The sequence below is a fragment of the Phalacrocorax aristotelis genome, chromosome 7, assembly GCF_949628215.1.
Source record: "Phalacrocorax aristotelis chromosome 7, bGulAri2.1, whole genome shotgun sequence".
NCBI classification, from domain to species: Eukaryota; Metazoa; Chordata; class Aves; order Suliformes; family Phalacrocoracidae; genus Phalacrocorax; species Phalacrocorax aristotelis.
The window spans coordinates 38,664,381-38,689,884 of NC_134282.1; the positions used below are offsets into that span (position 1 = coordinate 38,664,381).

General features: G+C 38.7%; 1 protein-coding gene across 2 annotated transcripts in view; it reads left to right on the forward strand.

Annotated features, from left to right (window-relative positions):
• The window catches only part of THSD4 (thrombospondin type 1 domain containing 4), a 349,965-nt gene that overhangs the window by 114,043 nt on the left and 210,418 nt on the right, over nt 1-25,504 (forward strand). For both annotated transcript variants that reach the window (XM_075100208.1, XM_075100207.1), the window contains exon 7: nt 25,062-25,198. In XM_075100208.1, the coding sequence (XP_074956309.1) occupies nt 25,062-25,198 (137 nt within the window). The remainder of the gene's footprint in view (nt 1-25,061; nt 25,199-25,504) is intronic.

Sequence of the window (25,504 nt, forward strand, 5' to 3'; positions counted from 1 at the left end):
GGAATATGATCTTGTTTTAGATCCAGAATGGAAATTTTAATAGCTTGCCTTTAATACTTCTAATAAATCACAAGTTGAAATGACTAGTTTACCTCATAGAAAGATGTGAATCGCTCATTGCTGCTTCTTCCAAGAGTTGCCTCACTTGTTCTGAATTTGGAAATACTTCCAGTGGGCTGGAAAGTTTCTGAATTGCTAGATTACCCATGCACATTTCTGCTAGGAAGGCCAGATCAGGATTTGTTTAATACTAAGACTAGTGTTTTTCTGCTTAGTAGTCATCTGTTTGCAAGGTTCGCTCTCTGCTACCTTTAGCTTATTGTAGGGGTGCTGCATGTTTCCATGTGCGTCCATATATTTTCTTCGAAAGAATCAGTTCAAATAAGGGAGTAAAAACTTCTGTGAAACAAATGCCCTACATACAAGTGATGATGGGCTCACAGTCTAAAAATGTAAGCTGCAAGCAGTAACCATTTTGTGGAATGCCTATCTTGTCAGCAAGTGCTTATGAAGTCTTTTAATACAGGTAACCTTTGAAGGGCTGTATAAAATAGGTAACTTTTAAGCACAGGTTAGATCCCTGTTCTTCTGGTGGAGAAGTTGGTTGCTAATCCCAGCCAAGGTTTCCACAATCATAGAATCATAGAATCATTTAGGTTGAAGAAGACCCTTAAGGTTGTCAAGTCCAATTCAAACTAGTCCACAAATACAGAAAGCCAATAAATTCAGTGCAAGAAAAAAACCCAGGTTTTTTCAAAAAGAATTGACTGGTAGAGAAAAGCAGTTTATCCTCAGACTTCCAAAGGCTGTTGCAAAGGGACATCTCTTAAAGAAAACAAACTAAATAAATAGTCAAAGATGTGGTTTAATTATGCAGTAATTCTTATTATTGAAAAATACAATAGGAGAAAAAAAAGGGTCACTGAGTCACATATTGTTTTCAAGCTCTAGAAAAGCAATAAAGTGATACAAAACAGAAGAATAAGGGAGAAACTGAGCAAGCTTTCAGGGAGAAAGATTTAACTTTGTCATGTGATTCAGCATAAAGGACTGCAGGAATGTGAGGGAGTGGAGTTGGAGCTGCAATCCTTATGGGGCCATTTGCTCTCTGTGTGACCTTGCACCATCAACTTGATCTCTGTGAGCTTCACTAAATGGAAATAGGCAAAAAGCAAGCTCAAACACTGCGCTGTCACTTAACTGCAATTTCTATAGTAATCTACCAAAGAGAAAAGATAAGAAAGCGTGAGCCCTCCAGCATCCCAAAAACAAGAGCCAGTGAAAGTAAATGTTTCTTATTACCCTCCTCTGTACTTCACTTTAGTCAGGTAAATATTCCAAATAAATGAGGGACTGTTAATGTTCTGGAAGTAAGCATGTATAAATACAATTGCAGAATCAAAGTCTAAAAAGCAGCAAATAAATCAGTGTTGTTTACTTTAGGATTTTATGTTGACTGCTCCCAGTAACCAGATGTGAGGTCTACAGACTAGCATAAAAAAAAGAGAAGTCCCAAACTGTGACTAATCCATACCGTCAAACGTCTACAGGCTTGCTGACTGACTGGAAATGTTTTTTTTTGATCTGCGGACCTTCTGAACTTCAGTAAATGCAATAATAAGAGTAATGATTTGCATTAAAATTACATACTCTGATCCTACTTATTAGTAGATGACATCTGAAAAGTGCAGTGCCCTCTTCCTATTCACCTTCAAAAAGTCTCAGTCAGCATTTCAGACCAGCAAAAACTAAACTAAGAGAATAAGCTTTTCTGCCGTCTCATTTGTTTATTTTATGGCTTTTCCCTATGGTTATGCACTGGCTAATCATGGCTGCCTCAGCTTATCATCGGGAGAGGGCAGTCTCACAGTATACAGTGTCCAAAATTGAAATCTAAGAAGGTAGGCAGGGTCTGCCCAATATCAAATCCATCAACACTGATCATCAGAGCCAATAGCACTGTTGCTAATGTTTTAAACTTAAAATTACCTTTCTGAGGCTGAGGAAAGAGATAAGCATCACAACCACTATCCTGAAGTAATGTCACTGTCTTTGTTTTGGATTTGCTGATATTTAATGGCTGATGGCTGAAGTTTTCTGTATTTTTAGAAAAGATTTTTTCATCAGGTAATTGCCTTGTTCACTTTCTGAAGGACCATTCTAGTCCACATTAAACAGCCAGGAAAAAATCCCAGTCTTTGGTCTGTTGCAAGGCTTTTACCCATTCTTCTTCAATGAAGTGTGAGCACACAGTTCATTGGCTTTGGCAGTGCAACCAAACTAAGATGATCCCATCTCCTGATACTTATTTCCACAAGTGACAAGTGGCAGGGGAGAAGGTGGTGATATGATGGAAACCTCTGAAGCTGGTTTCATCACTAACAAGAATTGTGTAACCATATCCTTGGGAGCAGTGTAAGGTGTGAAAACTAAGGCTTAACTAACATGAGACTATTTCAAAATAATCTCTGAAAGAAATCCATGCTCTCACCTAACCTAGTTTAAACATTCAGCCTGTAAGTTGAGAGGATGCTAAGATCCCACAAAAGTGTATGTTGTTGATTGTGTCTGGTTTTTCTGCCCATATAGTGCCCTTCGCACCATTTTAAATACATTTTGAGATTTTGCAGGTCTCTTGCCTGTAAAATCTATTCTATATGCTTACAATATAGGAGGCTCTACTATTATTAGTATATTAGAGCAGTGTTTATGAAAGCTGTTGCATATCACAAAAAGTTTGTACATTCTACCATATGAAAATAAACTGCTTGGTGTGACTGCAGTTGGTCCTACAATTAAAATGTAATTTCTTCAGTGGCACATATCTAAAAGATGTTATCTTTTGTCTATATATCTATATATCTAAAAGCTCTGTATATATATCTAAAAGCTCTGTAGGTTAAGTCCTGACTTCATGGCAGTCAATGGGAATTTTGCCATTCAGCCCTTTTTTATGTGATGGTGGAAGATTATTTTTTATGATGCTCAGATTTGTATGTCTTTTGGAGAGGTGAATTGTATGAGGCTGTGATTCTGAACAGAATACAGGCTGGGAGAGCTGGTTATTCATTTGTGTGAGTGTGAATGCTTAACTTTGTACAGTGTCTGCCAGCCAGCAACAAAATGTGGCAGACAATTAACACAAATGTCTGAAAATAGGATTATGGAAGTGTTGGTGATATTATCCAAGTGGCAGTACAATGGAATCTATGCTCTTTTTTGAAAGCTTGGTATTAGTGGGCATTAGCTAGTTTATGGGAAATGTATATTCCTAGCACATTTATAACCAAGGAAACCAATTGCCTTTTCCTTCTGTAAGAAAATATTACTTTAAAGAGGGATATTGAATGAACAGATTTCTGTGGAGTTTGTTTATATATAGCTTGTTCGAGATATAATCTAGGAAAGCAATAAATAAAAAATTATAGTAAAAGCACCTATAGTTTTGCATCATCATCGGTTCCTTTTTGTTCTCTTACATGTATTTAATATATAGGGTTGATTATGAACGGTAATCTAATTTACTCACATCTCTTGCTTTGAAATTTTGGAACCAGCTTCTTAACCTTTGCTTAAACACTTCAAAACTTCAGTGTAAATAGTTCAGATTTACACTTGCGTAGCACAACCAAAAAAACTGATCTCGCTGTGTTTTTTTCCATTTCCTGAAATTTCAAGTGCATTAAAATCTTAGTTATTTCCAGAAGTACCTTATTTGAGTAATGCAGACTAAATTGTCTGCATTAATTCAGTTTGTTGTCAGGAATTGTTTTATTGATAGTTTTGAAAATGTACAATTTTAATGTATAATATATTCAGATTATTATGAAAATTTCCTGTCCACAAAAATAAGTGTGAGAAATAAGATACCTGTGTCTATAAATAAGCCAATACCAATTTCTTAATGGGAATGACAGGCAACATTGACACTTTTCATTTGTTCCCAGGCAGAACTAATGCTCTGTGTCCATCCATGTCTCTCTCTCATTTCCTAGTTCATGCACTCTTTGCAATCGAGTCTTGTATGTGGCCTGAAACTGTGCTGGGAAACTGCTCTGTTTCTGTTCCTAATGACAGCAAATGCTTTTTTAAAATTTCCCATTAGAACAAAAATATTCAGTCACCAGCTGAAATGGGTTACAGTAGAGACAACCCAATATCCCAAAGTTGAGGCCTTTTGGTTTTCATTGCCACGAATATTCAGATGGTTGGCAAGGAACTGCCCAAAAACTTGGCAACAGGGCTGCTGGTAATTGTGGCTGGAGTGCATAAATCCTGCTAGAAAACTTATAGCCGCCTTTGCTGTGGGGCTCACTGAAAGCGGACTGGTCTGAATTTCAAATAGTAAACCAGAAATTACCTACAGAAGACAGGTGGTATTTAAGTGTTGCACAGCTGCTCTGGTTAGCATGTTTTGCTCTACCTCCAATGCCGGTGGGGTGGCAACACTAACGATGGAGATTTGAATGGCAACCACTTCAGTGATTGCTCGCTGATGTTAGTAGAGTAGAGCACAGCATACAGGTTCTTTAGTGTTTTCAACACTGTGGTTTAAATTATCTGTAATTCACATGTCAAACCAGACTTTCTCAACTCTAGCAATGTTCTGTTTTTACACGCTTCCAAACTGTGATACAACATAGTGTAGCTGGTGAAGGCCTGGGACTGGGCAAGTTTCAGAAGACAAGGATGGAGAGGCATTGAGGGACAATCTAGGATCTCTTACGGATCCTGTGCCAAATCCAGAAATCCTTACTCATGTCAAATGATTTAAATTACTTGAACTTCAGGTTCTTCCCTTTAATTTCAGTAGGAGTTCCCCTTGTTCCCCTGACAAGGACTGCATGATTTGATTTCCTTCACTGCTAATTTCTCAATTTTATCAGCTTGATAGTCACCCACCACTTTCAGAGGGATTTGGGGGAAGGAATGTGCTCATCCTGTCATTGTTGTTGAATATATTCACATGAAGAACCTAAATATAAACAGATGTCCATTTTTAAAAAGTCAGCATATTGCTGAAATTTAATATTTTTGTTAGCGTCACTGACAAATTTTATTGCAGAACATTCAATTTCTGGTTTGTGTTCAAACAATATTAAGAGACTGTTGCTGCACTGAAATTTGGAGGGTTTTCAGTAAGATCACTCTGCAGCATTACTTATTTATTTAGTCTCCTGACTGGCAGAAACTGGAATTACAGAGTTCCTTTGGCTACTGCTACTCACCTTGGGGAATGGGGCGGGGTGAGTGACCCATGGTTTTTCTTCTTTCCTGTTGCAGAGATCGCTGTGCCTAACTGCTTTCCCCTTGGCATCAAATCTGTATAGGAAGCAAGTGGGTTTAAATCATAGGTCTTTGAAGCATAGCCAAGGGACTTCTTTACTGAGGGTGGTGGCTAGATGAAGTGTCTTGCAATCCATGGTCTTTTTGGCAGTGCAAGGGGGTATACACATAGGGACTAGGTTCCTGTTCCAGAGTAGGAACACAGGAGAAGTGTAAGCAAAATGAACCATGACGAAGTAACAAATTCTTTCAGGTATTGTACAGGTTACTGGTTCAGCAAAGCAATATTTAAATACTTTGTGTGTGTGAATCTGAGTGAGTCAAAACCAGCCTGTTTGTTTTCATGTATACATATAAGTTTGCTGAGAGGATTATCCACCACAATGGAGTTTGAGTAGCTCCTGTTAGTATCAGTGGTAGTTATCTAGAAAAATATTTTCAGTCATTTCTCTAGCATGTTTGGAGCATCCTCACTTTAAAGAAAAAATTTACACTTTTTCCAAGAGATGATAGATAAGTTGGAAAGTTGAACTTAAAAATGTCAAAGGTCTTATTGTCTGGGGACAGCAGCTTTTGCTGCATAAATCTGCATTTGACAAGAGGAAAAGTTCTTATGGTTAGCTGGGTTGACACGTTTAGCCCTTCTGTGAATCAAGTTCTGTTTTCATTTGGGGTGGGAGCTGGGAACAGAAAGAAGATGCAGCATATGCAGGAAGAAGGTGAATTTACTAAATTAAAAGCTTCTGTTTTCTTTACTAGAATAAAACATTGTCTTGATGGAAACAGTGTATGTTAGTCACTGCGAAATTAAAGAACATTTTAAAAAAATGTTGGATCTGTTCTATGAAATCAGTTTAGAAGTCATCAGTAGATCAAGTCTCCTTGGGGTACTGCAGGAACACTGGATAAAATCCAGTTTAAAATTAGGTCAGATTATATTTGCAGTAATATCCAAACTATGGAGTTAGTTGTTCCTGCCTAAAAAAGCTGAAGATAGAATCTATGCTGTCTGCTGCACAAAGATGAAGATTTGTGTGCAGTGCCGCTTCTCAGGAATTCTTCCTTTTAAAAGCTACACCTGTTTTGAAGACCCAGATGCCAATTTTCTCATGCTTTCTCAGTCTGAATGCTATTTCATTCTGAGCATAAACCTGCTCTGATTGCAGTGATATCTTGTCAGATATGATGCTACCCAATGTTAGGGAGTAGGAGACTCAACCTGTCTGGGTGCTCATTCAGCTCTTGTCACAGTACTATGTGAACATCTCAGCAATTATAGACATAATTCTGTGAGAAGGGAACTTTTATTGTGATTTTTGTCGTTTTTAATTTATAGAACATGGCTGGTTACTATTTCGTCCAATGCAATAATGCAAGTCTTAACTATGGCAGGTTCTAATATGAAGCATGCTGCCTAAAATGCTATTTATTCTACTCTTATCCATAATTCTTGATGCCATTAAAGGAGAAACTAAATGTCATGATGAATTTAACTCTTACAAAAATGAGGTTTTTGGTTGAAACACTGATGAGAAAGAGTTCTATCTTACCAATGTAAGCATTTTGGAAATTACTCTGAAACCTTCTCAACTGCTTTCATTGTAAATACAAAAGAAAAATATTGTTAATTGCTCATCTCTGCTGTTAGCTAGTCTATTCTAAACTAAGCATATTGAATCATATGTAATACCAGCAGGCACCCTTCTTACTATTTCTAGTACTGCTACATTGTGCCAAACCACATGTCAGTACACTCTGTCCACAGTCACCACCAAAATGGAAGTGGTTGTCTTTCAGTGGAAATAAAATATTAGATCAAGAATTATTTTCTGACTCCAATTATCTTCTAACATGCTTAGCTCAGCTGAATTATGTTTCATTCACATCTTATTCCCACGAGCCATTCTTATTGTCTCTTAAAGGACTCGCAGCGAACGCTAAAGAGATTCTGCGGGAAATTCCTGTGACTCAATATTTGCTGCCTGTTGCAGAGAGAATCATGGCCTTGTACTTACAGAGGTGTTTGCAAATGGAAATGGACATCTAGCATCAGTAAAAGAATATGACCAAGCACATACAGATTGAAGAATCATGAGAGATGGAAAATATTTAGACGATAAAGCGGTTTAAATTACTAGATGTATTGTAAAATGCAGTTAAATGTCTACACGTTTGCATCTGATCTTCTACCAGTTCTACTTTTTCTGGAGTGTATACAGATAAGTCTATAGGTCCTTCCATTTGCATTCTCATCATCTCTTTCAAAATCTATTTGCTTGGTCTCAGTTGCTGTGACTTAGCTTGTTACTATAAAGTCTGTTTATTTTTTGAAATGGAGAGACAGCCTAGGTATGAGTCTTTGTGCTGTACAAGGAGCATCCAGGAACTGAAATCTAGCTAAAACTCACTGTTGGAAAACTGGTCTGGTGTAAGAAATACCTGCTAGAGCACCAAGGTTGTGTATTACTGTTTCTCCATTGTACATAACAAGCTTCACTACTCTACATTATCTACTTAGTGCCATAACTTAAAGCTTGGAGGGTGTTTGAATCAGGGTAAGGGCTGTCTTTCATAATGATGGAACCGGAACAGTTTTCCTGATGCATCTGTACATCCCAGGGCAGTACAAATTTCTGGATCAGGCCCTCATGCGCACTGTAAATGTTCTAATGTAAATATCATGCAGTATGTCTGTGGCAGATATCTGTCTACAATAATTCCCAGTTGTAACTAATACGCCTTCCTATTTAATATAGTCCATAGTCAAGGAAAATACCTCCATATGTTTTGTCTTCACTGGAGTTCTCAAGAGTATGCTATTAATTTATTATTTTGTTCTACATTTTTGTTGTGATTAAGCTGGTCAGTATACAGGCAATAAGTTTTGGAATAGCTGAAGTGTTAGCATATGTAAGGTTTATCTAGCTCAAATACTTAGTAGGGTCAGTATCCTTGGGTATATTGTAACAGAAGCTCACTGGTCTTCTAGAGAGCCGCAAAATTCAAAATATTTATTTCATCGCTAATCTCCTTCTCAGAATCTGTCTGAATAGGTCATTTGCTTGGCAGTGTCTCTTGTCCAGCAATTATTAATTCCAGAAGAATAGCGGCTAATACAGCTTGAGAGCTGACTTCCCTCTGTTTTCTTTTAAAGACAGAGTCATTGCACTAGATAGAATTTTACTGTTCCCTTTCAATCATAGGGTAGTGCCACTTCATGTCTATGCTCCTGTTTCACTGCAGAGTATCTTAGAATTTAGAAGAATGCCAAATAAAAGAGAGTATTGAGTGAAGAGGGATACTTAATTGCTCTCATTAGCCTGAGTATTGAATAACAGTGCAAAACCCTTTTGTGTTTCTCGTTAGGTGAAGCAGTGGATTTTTTCCCCAAATCCTTTATTACTCACTATGGATAGGGCATCACATTGAGTAGACTGCTTAAAGGACTTAACCAGCTTATTTTCACCATCAAATTCAGAAGGGGGGAGGGTGAGTTGCTGAAAGCCTGTATGTATATAGAGTTTTAAAGTGTTTGAGCCAGTACAGAATGGTTTCAATGGAAAATGGATAATGGTTAAAATCATCTTTTGTACAACTGCTTTTTGGCTAAAAGAGAGGTAATTTATATCTAAAGTCTGTGATTGTGAAGCATTATTTTTCACAACAGTGTTTTGCTGAAGCTTCCCCTTTTTTTCCCCTCAGATACTTTACAGTTAGTAAAGCTACCTCTGCTATTTCAGCACAAACAATTTCTTCCTCCATAAGGCCTGTACCAGGTGAACTCTAAATCACAAACTGTGCTTGCCATCTGTTTTTGGATAATATTTGTGAATAGCTTACATATTTTGCCGCAGTCTTACTGCCAAACTCGAAATGATTGCTGCATTACTATGTTGCATTGACTCCAACTTGAGGTAGGGCTGGGGAGAACAGCTTTAGCAAATATAAAGGGAGCTGTATTAATGTGTGTCCATCTTTCTATGCTATGTTAACAAGCATTAATTGGTACAGACATGTAAAAAAGACTTGCATGTTTAAATATTCATTCCCTCTCTCCCCTCATTGCTTTGGGAAGAATGAATGTAACTAGGCTGGACATGGTTTACGAACTTAGATTTCTTGAGGGTTTGGAAATGCTTTTGCAATGTCCCACCTCTCCACTGAAATTCTGTGTTGTTTTGTTTCTAGTAGCTTTGCCTCATGGACACAAAGCAATAGGCTCAGTTGCCTCACACATCCATTGTAAGGTGATTGTAAATTGTGGATTTAACACCTTGAAATTACATTTCAGATCTTCAAAATGGTTCTGATACTTTCACACATAGGTAACTATTGGCTACTGTAGTATGGAAATTAAAAAGTGAAGTTTTAAACCAACATACTCTGTATTGCTCCCTTTACGATGGTAATGATTATATTATTATTCAAGAGAAGGATTTTCTACTTTTGAAGGATGTACTTAACTACCAGGTGATCATCCTGATATTTTCATTATCAGAGATTCATGGTTTGACCTCCAGCATCCTATTAAAACATTTATACTGAGATGGATCACGGAGTGAGTCTAAGGCTGAAAGAAATGAAAATGTTTCAGAGTATGTAAGATGCTTTGAAGTAGCTGCAGCATATTTAATTATTTAAGAGTAATTTTCTTAAAAACAAAGAAATTATGAACAGCAAACTCAGAATAAACAGCTTGAAACCAAAATATATGTGTTTGATGCTATCTAGGCATTTGATGCAGCAGTTATTGTATGGGTTGTTTTTGGCATGATGATGAGAATATTTCCAGAAAGATTTTTAAATGTTAGTACCTACATTGCTCCTACTCCTTTAGACTCACAGCTGTATACCAATCAAGCTGAAGATGCTTTTCATATATAGTTTTGGTGACAGGAAACTATGTATTTTAATTATGCATTCTGCAGTCCAGAGCTAGAACTAGGATTTGCAAGACTGTGAAATTTCACAATTTACTGCCTTCCAGAGACAAATCTGACCTATCAGAAATATTTTTACAATTAAGGGCTAAAACTCCTTCGTGCAATTATCTGGGACAGAGTCCAGCCAGGTGCAAGAAAGTCTTCCTTCTTTCTCATTCTGAACTCTGAACGTATGCGTATCTAGGACTGCACTTGGATATTTATATTTCTTTGGGGAGAAGCCACAATGTGAGGTTTATAAATGCAGAAATTGCTGAGAACTCTTTGTATTAATACTAACAATTTCCTTGATGGTAAACAGCAGCATCGAAGTTCACTGTATGACAGCAAAAATATTATGAATGAAAGCTACTGCTGTATCTAGAATAACTAGGCACTCTGGAAGAAGGAAGAAGTCAATCAACAAACATAGGAAGGCTTGTGGGCTCTGGAGGTCCTAGGTTAGGAAATTGAACCCTTTAAAAGAGCACAGGGACTTAATTCAGTTTGCCCCAGTGCCAGTCTCCAGTGGTAGAGGTTCTGCAGCCTCCTTAAGTAAATGGTGCATAATTATTCCTTCCAGTGGAAATTTTTGTGTGAGGTATAATATAAATCTGCCATTCCACAACTTTGGCCAATTACCTCCTGTCCAGTTCACAGTGCACAGAGGAACACTTTCATTCCCTTCTGTACTTTATTTCTACTCAGAGACTGTAATCCATTCTGGTTTTTTCAAAACAGCACCATGATTTGAATCTTCCCTCTTTGGTTGTGTTTTCTAGAGGGCTGGTAACTCATGGTGTCCTCTGGACGATCTTCAGATGGACCTGTCTAGAAGTGGATGTAGTGCTCCAGCTGGATGTTAGAACTACTGATGTGATTTGCAGACTACCTTCTGCTTTATACCTACTCGTACAACACTTGCTTGTTCTGGATTCCTTGTGTAATTACTGCTTAACCATTAGTTAGTCTGTGCTTGTGCAGGTGGTTATTCTGTCATAAATGTAGGATATTGCACCAATCCCTTTTCAAAGCCTTTCCCAGGCTGTCAACATCTTTTTGAACTCTAATCCTTCCCTCCAATATTCTCGCTGCCTTTCCCAGCTTGGTGTTATCTGTCAATATCATCTCTCTATGCCATCATCTACTTTGGGCATGAAGACATATGCTGGAACCGTACTCTGGAAAGATCTTGCAGGTTCTCTCTCAATACATACCAAAACCCAGCCAGTGAACTACTGAGGATAGTTTTTGAACCAATTTTGCACATCCCTTACAGCAGTATCTTCTACATGGATTTTCCTAGCTTGAAGAAGTGTGGCTTTAGAAGTGGCTTTAGAAAAGCCAAGCTAAATCACAGCCACCACTTCTCCTGCACGCAGAGCCTGTGTTAGAAGGAAATTAAATGGGTTTCACAAGATTTTTATCTTGACAAATCCATACTGGTTGCTACTGCTGCCCTGATTATGTTATGGGTGTTTATGAACAGTGGGTTTGAATTCTTCTAGAATTTTTCCAGGAAATGAAACTGACTTGACTTGTTAAGCATTTCTCAGCTCCTCCTTGTTCTGCACTTCGCAGCTCAGAAACTGTTTGTCCCTTTCTAGTTTTCTGTCATCTGACACACCCTCCAGAATTCTCAAAGATAACAACCACTCTGAGATTGCTTCAGTAATTTCTGAAAGTGCCCTCGGGTGAGTGCATTGAGCCTGACTGCTCTAGGCACCCCGGGTTTATCTGCAGGTGACATGGCCTGATGCATGACCACTTGAAGGTCTGATGGTGAAACCTACATTTTCAGCTCTTTCCAACTGTCTCAAAAAAGCAAACTCTAATGGACAATATGGGGGATGAGTTGCCACATACTTTGTTTAGAGTATCTGTTTCTATTTATTGCATGTAATGATAATCTAGCAAAGTTTGTGGCCAGAAGGGCACATCAAATTGGAAAGCACTCTGGCATGCCACTTCCCTGCAGTGGTGACTGCAGCCCTCCTCAGGAAGATGCCTTACAGCCCTGCTCTGAGCACCCTAGTGCTGTGCTGGGAGGCATGGGTTTTAGGGTAATTCCACAAATGAGTGCAGGAGAGACAGATCCTAGTTCTGTGGGGCAAAACTCTCAATGTGAAAACAGATACCCTACTTTTCCCCTTAGCTGAGAGAGATATGGGAGGTGAGGAGAGAACTTAATCTTTGTTAATTTGAAGTCCAATTGCTAAGAGCATAGAGGCTAGTAGTACTAGGGTCAGAGCTAGTGGAGACCAGCATCTGGCATCAGGGAGCATTAGCTGGCTTCCCAGTGCCTTCCAGTTATATTTTCCCAGATCCAAGCTCACTGAGTTGTTACCTTTCAGTTTTCTGCAGGGGTCTTAACATTCAACAATCAAAGCGTGAAAACCTTGAAAACCTAAATTACCCAAAAAAAAAAAAAAAAAAGAAAAAGCAGCATCATAGTTAGTAAGAAACCTTGAGTGTCGGCAACAATCATTATAGTCTTTTATATAGCAATAGTCTTAAAAATAAATGTAATGTGAAACTAAATCTCCAAGCACTGAATATTTAGGACTTTATCTGCTACCAGAGGGAAAGCAGCTTTCAAGTTAACTGACTGAGCTCCAGGTCAGCGGTATCCTAGTGAAGACATTGTCCTAACTAACATTCATTTTTTTAACTAATGTTTATGAGAATGTAAGAAATAAATATCTTTGAGTATGTAAATAAAAGCACAGAATGTTTTAACTAATCCTTAAGAATTTATTTGCCTATTAAAGGACTATGGCAGGAGGCCAGAGAAATACACTTAAAACATTTTAAACCTAAAAATACCTATATGAATATTTAAGTAATACAAGTATCTTGAGTATTTCAGAAACACTCATCACCTCATAATAATTTTCTTTTACTTAAGTCAAGCCTTAAGTATATAAGGCTCAGTGAGAACATACTGGTATGTATTTCCTAAGGGACAGTGACAGGCAGTATAGGGCTGACTTTTAGCTGCTGATTGTTTCTGGTTTTATTCTTTCTGCAGTGGCTCCTCAGGTGGTAATTTCTTGGTGTTGTTCCAGAGCAAAGAATCCTCAGTCACAAATCCTTTAAAAAAGGCATTTTATCTCCTTTCTTGCTTTGCCCATTGATACATGCATGTGCTAAGGATGCTGTGTATAAAAAGTATAAATGTAGATGCTTTCTTTCAGTTACAAAGCTTTCCTGTGTAGCACAGGTTACAGCTTCTCTCCTTAGCTGTGAAGATGCGAATGCCAAACCTTTCCATGACAAGACTCTTGTGTCCCTGTGTCAGGAGTAAGCACTTCCCTGGCAACCTTTAGCTCCCAAGCTAAATAACTCAGAGAAGCATAACTTCAGAAAGCACTTTGACTTTAAACAATCATTACTTTTCAGAGCAAGTTCTATTTAAGAAAGAAAAGAAAAAATCGTTGCCAATCACGCAACAAAATGAGTCAGTGAGAGCTGACTGACTTTGTACAGGAGCTTGACAGCAAAACCCAGCAGCATTCAGTGTCCCCTTCTTCCGGTGACGTCAGATTTGGCTATTTGGTGGTTTTTTACCTTCATATCAAAGAAAGATTAGGATGCACTTCAGTGAGGAGTGACTTCTGACATATGCAAAAGTGTGCCATTAGTTTACATGTAAACTCCATCGATACACAAATACAAGGCAAGATTTTCTGTGGATTCTTATTAGGAGTTTTATTAAATACCAGAGACCTGGATATTATACTCATGGTCTTTTCATGAAAAGCATTATTTTGGGAATTTTTAGTGTTCAAATACAGAATTCATGTTTTAACAGGAGAGAGATCTCCAAGACATTTAACTTTGTGAGCCTAAATATACTCTCTTAAGAGATGACTGAAAGCTTTTGTCTGGAATGTTGCTGGGGGCTTCACAAGCCCAAACTTGAGTCTCCTTTCTTCCCATCTACCTCTGGCATTTATTATTCTGAAGTGTGACATGAAGGAAGTCCTTTTTCAGTAGAATTGATTTGAATAGAAACGGCCAACCACTTGGTGTAAAGTCTGAAGGCAGGATCTGGAAGTATATTTACTAATGTTCCCAAAGTATTGATTTTATACAATTTTATGTTACTCTACTTTGCAAATTTTTCTGGGCTTCTAGTGTGCTGATGGAGATAGAATCATATTTCAAAATACGGATCTGGGTGCAAGCTGAGATTTCAGAGACCAGTAAGATTATAATAGAGTCAAACAGAAATACTAAATTCTTTCAGATTTTAAGGGCAGACAGAAAGCAGTATTGAGCTCCTTTCAGAACATCCTAGACCAATAGCAGTTGATACTGATAGCTCTCAGTCTCCCTCGGGAAGTGGTCAGCGCTTCACGGGACAGAACACTTTATGGTATTTTCCAGATGAGAAATTGCACTGTGTGTAGCAGGTTTTCTTCTCTGATTAGTCCAGAATTATTTTTCTTTTTTTAAATCTGGCTGGAAAGTGAGATTGTTCAGGTTAGTTGTAATTTTATTTTTCTCTGTAGTTTGGGCTTTCATAGTAAATTCCCTAAATATTTTAATTTTATTTTTAATAAATTCTTTATAATATCCCTGCAAGAGAAGGCATATTCCAAGAAATGCTGATAGTCTATCTTCTACAAACAGTTTCTAGGGGATGTCAAACCATAGAATTTCTAAATGGTTGACTTAATCAGATTTATGTGAATTAGCCAGTTATGCCAGCAAAACAGTAAAGTGGTGAGGAGGAAACTTCCCTACCCTTTAGAAGCACCCATGCTTGACATTTTGGACAGTTCTTCACCCATCATCTTATGAGGGTTTTACTGAGACAGTTTTAGCTGTTGCTGGATATAAAGGGAAGCAAAATGTTTTAAGCTTAAGCAACTGCTGTTTGGTTTTCTTCTAAATCTTCTGCTTACCTAGCAACATTTTAATAACTGTTATTTTACATACTGGGAGCTGTTATTCAAATCTTCACCAGAAGTGCAGTCCACATGAAACTGCTGTCTCCTGGCTGTTCGGAGGGCCAAAGAGTGCAAGTCTCTGTGGCTGCTGTGCACTGTATGCAAAGTGTAAGTGGTGGCTTGTAAATACAGATAAATGCCTTTTAAAATTTTTTTTTTTCACTGACAGAGAACTTTAATCTGTTTGCATAGGGCAGTGGAGACATCCAGTGGTCAGTGTATTCAGTGGCTGAAAAATGGTAGTCTCTGGATTCTGACTGCCTAACAGAAAGGCTGATGTGAAAGCAGGCATTTTTAGGAGGGTTCCCTCCCTCCCCCTCCTTTAAATTCAGAAAAGAGTTCCAAATGCAATACAGTAAAAACTAAGGTCTGTTGAAGAAACTACATTACCTGATCATGTAGTTTAAAGGGATATTGGCCGTGAACCACTGTTAAACATAACTTGTGGCACTTCTACTGATGCCAACAGTACTTACTATTCAGGTACTCATGTAAACCACCTGATTAAGTGCTTTGCTGAACTGAGGCCCAACATCACTTTGACATCTACAGTTTAAATTTAACAAGCACATCTTAAAGGTTTTGTAGACAAATGTGTATGTATTGATTTAATCTTAAATGAAAAACTACATTTTGAGCACCAATTGAAGAAAATGATAGTCAACAAAGAAACAGCAAAGACTAGGAATTGAGAGTTGCGTTGTGGTTTCCCAAAGCCTTTGACTAGACTTCCACTGTGATCGGCAGATACAGAAATACTCTCAACTGGGAAAGACCGGCCAGCTTGCAATAGGCAGTGATTTGAAGCAGGCACAATTCTTTATAGATGCTTTATTTGATTATGGCTCAATAATTATATTTGTAGGATTTCCCCAATGCCTGTAAAAGCTATAACCAGAGCAGAAAAGTACATATTCTGACAATGATCCTCTGCCATTCACAGTGTAAATGCCTGATATTTATGTCATACAGCAGTTATGCTACTGTTACTGTGCAAAATCCCTCGTTGTATGAGTTATTCTACATATGTAAAAGAAGAAAAAAATCTTTGAAGGTTGTTAAGGCGGCCCTTTGGAAGTCTCACTCTTGTAGAATTCAGAATGGCAGACATGTCTTAGCTCACTGTTGACAGTTCAGAAGCTTTTATTAAACATCACAACTTCCCAAATACCCACCTTCCTCTCCTTTTACAGTGGGACCCAGGTAGACCGTTCATACTGTGTTAAGACAGATTTTTAGTCAGTCAGAATAAAAAGAACTTTCATAAAATCACAACAAATGTACACCTTTTGCCGATTTCCAGATGTCCAACTGGTCAAGAGAGACTTGAATGTGTGTGTTTTTATTAATTACTTGTTTCTAGCTTATTTCTTTTCATTTCATTGAGGAATTATAACTTTCCAGCTATTTTTACTGGATGACAATAAATCTATAAGGTATCATTAATAGTTTTTTAATGACAAAGGGATCTGGGAGGAACGGAGAAACCAGGAAAATTGGAGTAAATTACAGTGTTTGGAAGTTTCTTATTGCCATAAACACTAAATATGAGGACAAGATTATGGAACATTGGGCCTTTCAGAAGTATTACTGTTTACTTAAGAAAAATCTTCACTGAATCTACTCAGCAGTAGTTCACCAGGGCTGTTTAACATAGGACTTACTGGATCTGGGAGTAGAACAAGCTGTGGTATATTCAGGTAAAGATGAGGAGTTTGACTGATGACTTACTTTTTGGCTTCATATTTGTTAAAATGTACTTGCAGTTTCATCATAAAAGCTTGGGGTTTTTTTTCTTAATATGTGAACCCTGGTGCAGAAAATATTTTAAATACATATTAAGTTGTTGAGACCAGGTGAACATATGAACATGAGAAAATGAAATGGAAAAAAGGAAATATTCTTCCATCACTGGAAGGAAGAATGGAAAATTATTTTTGAAAAAAAAAAAAAAATCCAAGCCAGAGTAATAAAAGTTTATAAGAAGTTAACAAAACTGAAAGGGACAAAGTAAAAAAAATAAATAAAACTCTTTCTGGTTATTGTCCTAATAAGGACAAAGTATCAAAGGAGACTCAAATAAAACAGATCACAGCACATTCTTATTTCTGTTGGAAAGACCAAATGTAATTGCATCATAATTATTTCCTGGAAAATATTTGCATGTTTTTATTTAGAAATCTGGCAACAGGTAACTGCTGTAAAAAGCATTATTCCTTCCAGCCACTTCAAAAACTTGTAACTGTCCATCAGTGGAAAACCAGCCTGATTCAGGATCAGTTTTCTGTTAGGGACCTGATAGCTTCCATTGCTAAATTGCAAAACTCGAACTGATGTTCCAGTACTGGTAACTAAGCCAACAAAGTCTATTATCCTAAACGGTGAAACCTTAAATTGTTTCTGCTTTCTTGAAAGCTTTGTAGGGAACGTGCTGGTTTTTGTTTCCTACACATTTTCCTTCTTTGTATAAGAAACTGCATAAACATAGTTGCCTATGTTTAGTACTACACCACACTTGCCATCCACGCTGAGCTCCGTAGGTGATCACTGCTGGATGCTTTTTCATATGGAATTGTCACATTTAGGCCTGTGTTTTTCTTAAGTCTGCAACATAGCTGTCAGCTTACAGCCACAGCAGTATGCAAAAGGACTAGACTTCTGCTAGTAGTGTATTCGACCTTTGTTTTCCTCTGTATGTACATGTGTCTTGAAGCACTTTCTATATGCAAATAAAACCTTTGAATAGAAACTTTGTTTTCACAAAACTCTAAGTTCTGCCTTATTAAATTACTTATTAAATTACATCTCCGGAATGGAAGAGAAAACTACTTTATTTAGATGACATCAGCCTGTAGAGTTACTGTAGCTTTACTAACAAGTATAGTGGATACAGAAGCTGGAGACTTGCCAGACTCCTTACCCTACTGTTCTTCCTTCTCTGCCCTGTGGGCTTCTGTGGGCTAATCAAGAACATCAGTAACTGCAACTCTATTGCTGAAATCCCACAGCGTTGATAAGCTTCAACTGAAGTAGATGTTACTTCTACTTCACAACTCTTACGAGTTTTCCTAGTGTCTGCTATGCCCCATTACAGTTCCTGTAAAGCAGATTCATAGCTTTTATTGTGAGTAAATACTGAATTACAGCCAATGGCAAGCTAGGCCCTGAAAATAACTGAGCTATGTGGAGACAACTTGTTCCTGGAACAATCGAGTCTGACACATCGTGGATGAGTGTATCTTGGCTCATTCTGGAGAAGCACTGAAGTTGACTTTACAAGGCAGTGTGCACACAGAATGAAGCCTAATTTAAATTTGCTTAATCCCATAATGTAGTATTAGCATGTGATATTTGCTTGCCAAAACCATGCATGCCACTTCTCTATGGGCACCCTCAAGGCATGCTTCTCAAATTGCAGAGCTTGTTATTAACTATTTTTAGATGTTTAGACAAACTTACAAAGACTGACAAATGGTAAAAGCATTCTGTAATGTTCTGTGTAGAACTAGAACTGCTACATAGATAACAACGGGGAGTCTGAGTCTCACATTAAATTAAGATTTGGACTGAGGAACCATCAAGGAGAGTTTGAACATTCCAGTCCCTACCTCATGGCACGGGGAATGTGAAGTTTCTTTGCTGTATCATTTATTTTCGTTGCACCTACAGCTGGCATTGGCTGTGGTGGGAGATTTAATGTGCATGCAGTTAGACACAGTACGTGCTCCAAGTAGCTCATCATCTCAGGAGCTGAAACAGAAAGGAGGAATTTATTACATTTTTTAAGAGTGTACAGTTATGCGCAATGTCATTAGTTTACTGATCAGCTGCATTTTTATTTGATTTGCGCATTATTTTCGGGTCGGTTTCTTTTTGGTTCTGTGGCAATTTTTAATTTCCCTTTGAACAGCTGAATACATTTTTTAGCAAATGTATTGCAGTTGGAATGCTCTTTCTTGTAACATTTTTTCCTAAGAATATCATTAGATTGAAATTCCTTGCATTGGCAAGCTGCCTATTGAGCTCTCTCTATATCTGAAGCTCACTGCCGAGTAGCTCTACCACTGGCTTGGCCTGCTTATCCACTGTGCCTGTTTTCCTCCCTGCCACATTTCCTTGGCCTAGAGCTTGGTGGAGATGGAGGAACGCATTGGAAGAGGAAGCTGAAGGAAGGGAGTAGCTGACACGAAGTCCAGAAGCAGCCCCTGCATGTGCTCTGGTGTGGAGCTGCACACTTTAGGGAGGGAATTCCCTTTAGGCCTTCTGCAGAGGGGAGACAGAAGATCAGAAGGAAGGACGAAGGCCTGAGTGGAGGGTGGGAGATGCAGGCTCTGCATGGCTAGGCGGTTTTAGCCCTGCGGAGGATGTAACACATGCAGATGTACACAGTGGCCCCAGCTTGCCTTGTCCTCTCCCTCCTGTTCTTAAGGGTTGTGTCAGCCTTGGCCAGCACTGAGGGGAGGTGAGTTTAATTTGGGGGGATCTTTACTGCAAACCATGCTCTTTGAGGGCTGTGTGCCTCTGGGCACGGCATAAGGAGCAATGCGCTTAATTTGGCTGAAGAACTCCCTTTCCTCGAAGTTTAATGTTTGGAAATACTCTTTGTCAATGAAACACAAACAGATCTATTCAAAAGCTTTCACAAGTAGGAATGTTTCCAAAATGGTGACTTTCTGCCTTTTTCAATGAGCACTGGTTTTAGATTTGGGTAGGTGTTTTTTGAGGACACCAATTTCTCAGGCTTTCATTTAATGAAATCAGTGAGGGCCAAGATCAATGTGGCACAAGAGTAAAATAATGTGGGGTTCCTGTGCGGAGGGGCTAATTCACCTCTTGTGCCAGGCAGTAAGTGAGGGCACAGAGCAGCAGTTAGTTCCAGCCCTGTGTGGCTCTCATGTCCGGCCCGGTGGCGCCTCCCGCCCCCCTCAGGGTCCCGTGCCGGCCGCGGCAGAACCAACCTTCGAGAAGGCAGGAGCGGGGGTGAGCGGGGGTCGGCGTGGGCCCCGCCCAGGAGTGCGGCCGAAGCTGCGAGAAGGCGGGAGCAGGAGCACTGTAGGGAGGGCTGGGGAGCCCGAGGGAGAAACGAAGGAGTTCGCTTGCGGGGAGTACTCATTTGTTGTCCTGTTTGTTTTAGTGTCTCATCCAGGAGTTTTCTTCATCAGGAGTTGCTGTATTTTGGCTTGTGCTCGAGGGAGGCTTTCAGACGATCCTCTCCCCCTGAGGTGCGCTGGTGCCACAGCAGCCTGGCTACAGAGCGCAGCCTGTCACATTGTGGCGCCTCTTCATCAGTGCGACAACGCCCTGCTGCCCTGGGAGCGTGTCCTGGGCTCATACGAGCCTGTGTTTTCCTAATAGTGGGATTAAAAGACGTATAGGATTGTCAGAGCGTCAGCCTGTGAGCCCATGCTTGTGTGAGCTTCCCAGCAGGGAACTTCTTAGCCGGAAATGCTGCTGAAGACCTAGTTTGAACTCCAGCCATTGGTTGAAGTGTGGTAACATCTAAATCCCTCCTCTTTCTTTAAAAAACGTGGGGGTGGGTTGCGTAGTTGAATTTTTCTTCCCAAACCCGTAGTGTACTGAAATCTGTGTTTAAACAGCCTGTTTAGGGGAAATGAAATGTGTTGATATGGAACTGTGATTTCAATTGGATCTGTTAAATCACTTGTAAGAGAATAAAAGCAACTATAATTCAATGTGTAGGTTGCTCCTACTCCTTTACTCCTGCATTAATTTTGACTATGGCTTACTGTGTGAGCTTCATAAATCGCACTTCAGAAAAATAAAGTTTCCTCTTTTTCCAGGTTTACACTTATTTGTCAGTACATATGCAATGCGAAATATGTGCTGTGTGTGAATTTTAGTGCATCAATGAACAGGACAAATCGAAAGCAGGTTGTGTTTTGTACTAAATGGTGTTACGCTGGTAGTGACAGACTTCAGGTTTTGCCTGTCTGGAAGGGTAATGATTTCTAAATTAGTGCTCATCTGCAGGGCTTTGTGTCTTGGTAGAACATGTAAAGGATTAATTATGGTAGAAAGTTTTCACTGCAATATTTGCTCTGTGATGCAGAACAGGTGCAGTTTGTATTTAAACATGAGGTCTTGGTACCCTTACTAGTGAAGGGGAACCTGTGCTGTGGTCCCATTCTTGCCTGCCTGGGTCTTGTTCCTAGTAGGGAAAGGTAGAAAGTAAGTTTCGACCAAGGACTTGTGAAAAATTAAGTCTTGCAGTTCAGACAAGCCCAGGATATCCCTGAGGCACTTAAGACTAGTTTGGCGAGGATGTTTTAAGAAATATGCTGGGGTTTTTTATTTAGATAATTTTTCAGTCTATAAAATGAAAATCAAACATTACATGTTGCCAGAATTATTTACTAAAGGCATCTCCTTTGGTTAAGTCAATAAAGAATATGTCTGGCAGAACCTGTGCAGTAGCATTAAATTTAACCCAAGTTCACGATTTAATAAGGTAGGGTAAGGTGACAATTTCCACAAAGACTTGGTTGTGCTAAGGTGGATATGAGAATGAAAAGCCAATACATTAGGAGGATGTGTAAAACAGTACCTGTATAGTGAACTGTCTTAGTAACTGCGTCACACTTAAAAAGTACCCATTTTTTAGTGGAAATGTGTCTTGCTGCCAGCTAGTTTGGAAGGCCTTCACCTAGAAGCCTTGCTGTATTCCCTGAGGTCAGATAGATCCTTTTGTAAAGTCTGGGATCAGATGACATAGTACTAAAATATGTTGCCTGTGTTGAATCAATCACTTCACAGCTTATTGTTTAATTGACATTTTATGTCCAGTTGCCAAACCAATAGTGTAGCTTGACCTACAGCTTAAACTACAAAAAGTCAAGACTTGTGGCAAAATACTTGGTAAGGGAAGGTGTCAAGATACGTGTGAGGTTAATAGGCAATGGAGTACTTTTTACTAGTATGGTATCTTGTTTTACAAGGGAATTCTAAAATGTGTTTGTTCTGCTGTAATTTATGCATAGTAAATACACGATGCTTACCTAAGATCCCAATGGGAAATGCCTCTCATTCAATAGGGGCAATTCAGTTAGCAGACTTTGCTCTTCCTAGACAAAAGTTTTTTTCAGATATTTGACATCTGGGAGCATTGTCTTTAGGTAGTAGTAATTGGTGTATGACTAACCAAGGCAGTGCTTTACAGTTGCTCATCAAAAGAATCTGAATGTTGAAGGCCAAAGAGTTATTGGGTGGTGAGATGCTCATACAAGCTTTTATTCTGGTGTATGTTTATTGTTAAGGTTTGATTTTCATATACATGTTGGGTTTTTTTTAAATATGGTGGGTTTTTTTTTTTTGTACTGGTCAAAGCCAGTGGCTGTTTTAGTATTTCTTTTTGTATGAGCAGGAACTGTTCCTAGTAAGAAAGAGTGAAAGACAAAAAGTTATCGAATAGGAGTCATATTTCACAGACCAAGTAAGCTCAGGCTGCTAATGCTACTGTATTAGCAGTGCAGTAGGTTTACCTATGAAATCATAAATAAAGGGAGAGATAGGGACATGAAAAAATACCATGCTTCAGCAGTTAATTTCTTCATCTTTGAGTAGCGAAAAACTTTTCTTGGGATCTGCAAGGCAAACAGAATTTCAAGAGTAAATATTGTAAAGGATCAAAACCGAATGAGAGATGCCAGGAGGAGGAAGAGTACAGGAACGTGAGACTTCAGGGTACTTTGAACTAAAGGGAATCAACATAGAAGAAAAAGACATTTCAGAAACTCTAAAATGTCTAGTTTGACTTAATTTTAGGGAATGGGAAGATAAGAAAATGTACGCTGCAGAGGTGTTGCTTGATAGCTAGTGTTGCAGGTTACAAAAATAGGACATTTTCAGACACAGGAAAGGACAAGCTGATTTCAAGTTGTAATGAATCACTGAAGCTGGATTATATTTATTTGAGAATTCTGAAAATTGTTAAGGCCAACGGTATCCTGGAATGCATTAAAAGGAGTGTGGCAAGCAGGGCAAGGGAGCTTATCCTCTCCCTCTACTCTGCCCTAGTGGGACCGCATTTGGAGTACTATGTCCAGTTTTGGGCCCTCAGTTTAAGCTGGACAGGGAACTGCTGAAGAAAGCCCAGCAGAGAGCTACGAGGATGATCAGGGGACTGGAGCATCTCCCTTATGAGGAAAGGCTGAAAGACCTGGGTTTGTTCAGCCTGGAGGAGGCTGAGGGGGGATCTTATCAATACTTATAAATATCTAGAGGGCAGGTGTCCAGAGGATGGGACTGGACTCTTTTCAGTGGTGCCCAGTGACAGGACAAGGGGCAATGGGCACAAGCTGGAACATGGGAAGTTCCAGCTCAACATGAGGAAAAGCTTCTTTACTGTGAGGGTGACAGAGTCCTGGAACAGGCTGCCCAGGGAAGTTGTGAAGTCTCCTTCCCTGGAGACATTCAACACTGACCTGGACACGTTCCTGTGCCCCCTGCTCCAGGCATACCTTCTCAAGCAGGGGGGTTGGACAAGATGATCTCCAGAGGTCCCTTTCAACCCCTACCATTCTGTGGTTCTGTGATTTTATCAAAAGATTGCCACATGCAATAGATGATGTATACGAGTGGCAATGAAATAGTTGCATGAGGGGAAATTTAAGATCCAAATTTCAGAATTGATCTGCAGTAACCCTGTGTCCGCACAGGGGGTAACTGAAGTTGAGCTGAAAGTTTGTTATTTTTACAGAGGACAGATGTTAGATATATATTTGAAATAATTGCATGTATTTATTTTGGCTATTTGTTATGTCTTAGCTGAAGATTCAAAAATATACTTAAGTATTAAATCCTGGGAATATAATGTTTTAGCAGCTAACTAAGGTGTATAGCATCTCCTTTAATAGTGGGTTTCAGTTACATATATGCTGAAGCTTGGTGAAGTTGGTGAATTCTAGTTTTTGATTATGGCAGCAAGGAACGCATTGTCAAAAGAAAAAGGAATTCTATTTTTACCTCACTGCCACTGTGTAACAGTGTTACTCTTGGTTGCGAAGAAACTGAAGGTAGTGTTATTCCAGTTGGCAAATATGGGTAATGAACTGTGTGCAACTTCAACATGACGGATGATTTGAAATAGAAAGAATACACAAATGTGTTAACAAAGTCTAGTATAAGATCTGTGGAGTGTTAGGCTGTATCTGTTTAAATAACAGATTTTCACAGGAGAAAATATCTGTTTCTTGTCTTCTGTGTTCCTCTTGCCCAGAGTTCAACGGACTGATTTCCTTCTTGTTCTTGCATGTCAACAGAGACAAGGTTTAGAATGATGATGTGCTTTATATACTTTCAAAAACCAGAGTTGTTGTTTTTTTTTTTTTCTTAATTTTCTCTTGAACTAAGGAATAGTCACTAAAGTGCAACTTTTAAAAATGAAGAGGAAAAAATAATGGATTTTTTTAAAAAATTGCATCTCACTTGTTTAATGTGTTTCTCAGTGTTAAATGTTAGTATGCTTACTTGATGTGAACTGACCAGTGACTATATGTGAGACTAATTTGTTGCAAATCTTTCTGATTACAGTGTAATTTTGCTGACACTGAGTTAAAATGTCATAACATATGAATTATGCTTTAAGACAACTAAATTTGACAACTAAATTCAGCAAAATTTTTGTAAGACTAAAAATACTCCTAGTCATTTAGGAAAATGTCATTAAAAAGTGAGTTACTGCTTAAATTTTTGTCAGGTTTGTTGGAATGCCTACCTTGTAGTTGATTTCTTAATCACCATTTGTTTGATGTAGTCATTCTCATTGTGTTCAGTTGGCCTATTTGTTTCTTCCTCTCAAACTTTAATGTTAGTTTAAAGGGCTTTTCCTTTTTAAAACTACTGTCTTTATAATGGGGACTTTTGTCTTTTTCCACAGTGAAGGGAAGTCAGAAATGCGAGCTGAATTGCCGTGCAATAGGTTACCGATTCTATGTGAGACAAGCTGAAAAGGTGATAGATGGGACACCCTGTGACCAAAACGGAAGTTCAGTCTGTGTGGCAGGGCAGTGCAAGGTAAGGCTACTACCTCTAGCAAATCTGCTTGTAGTCTGTGCTATATGTAATTTCTATAAGAGGTTGATATGACTGTACCTATGAAATGGTGTCTTGAACGTCTTTCTTTTATTTTTTAAGTAGATGTGAAAGAATGTTAACTTTTATTATTACAGGTTTTATTTCTTAACTAATGTTTCTGTCTGCTGAGAAAATGTTACGGAATGCTGAAAGGCTGGATTCAGAAAGAGTTCTGGCTACAATTAAGGTGACTTCCAGAGAGCTTTTCCCACATATTTAGCTTTCTGCAGACGAGATTCTATGAAC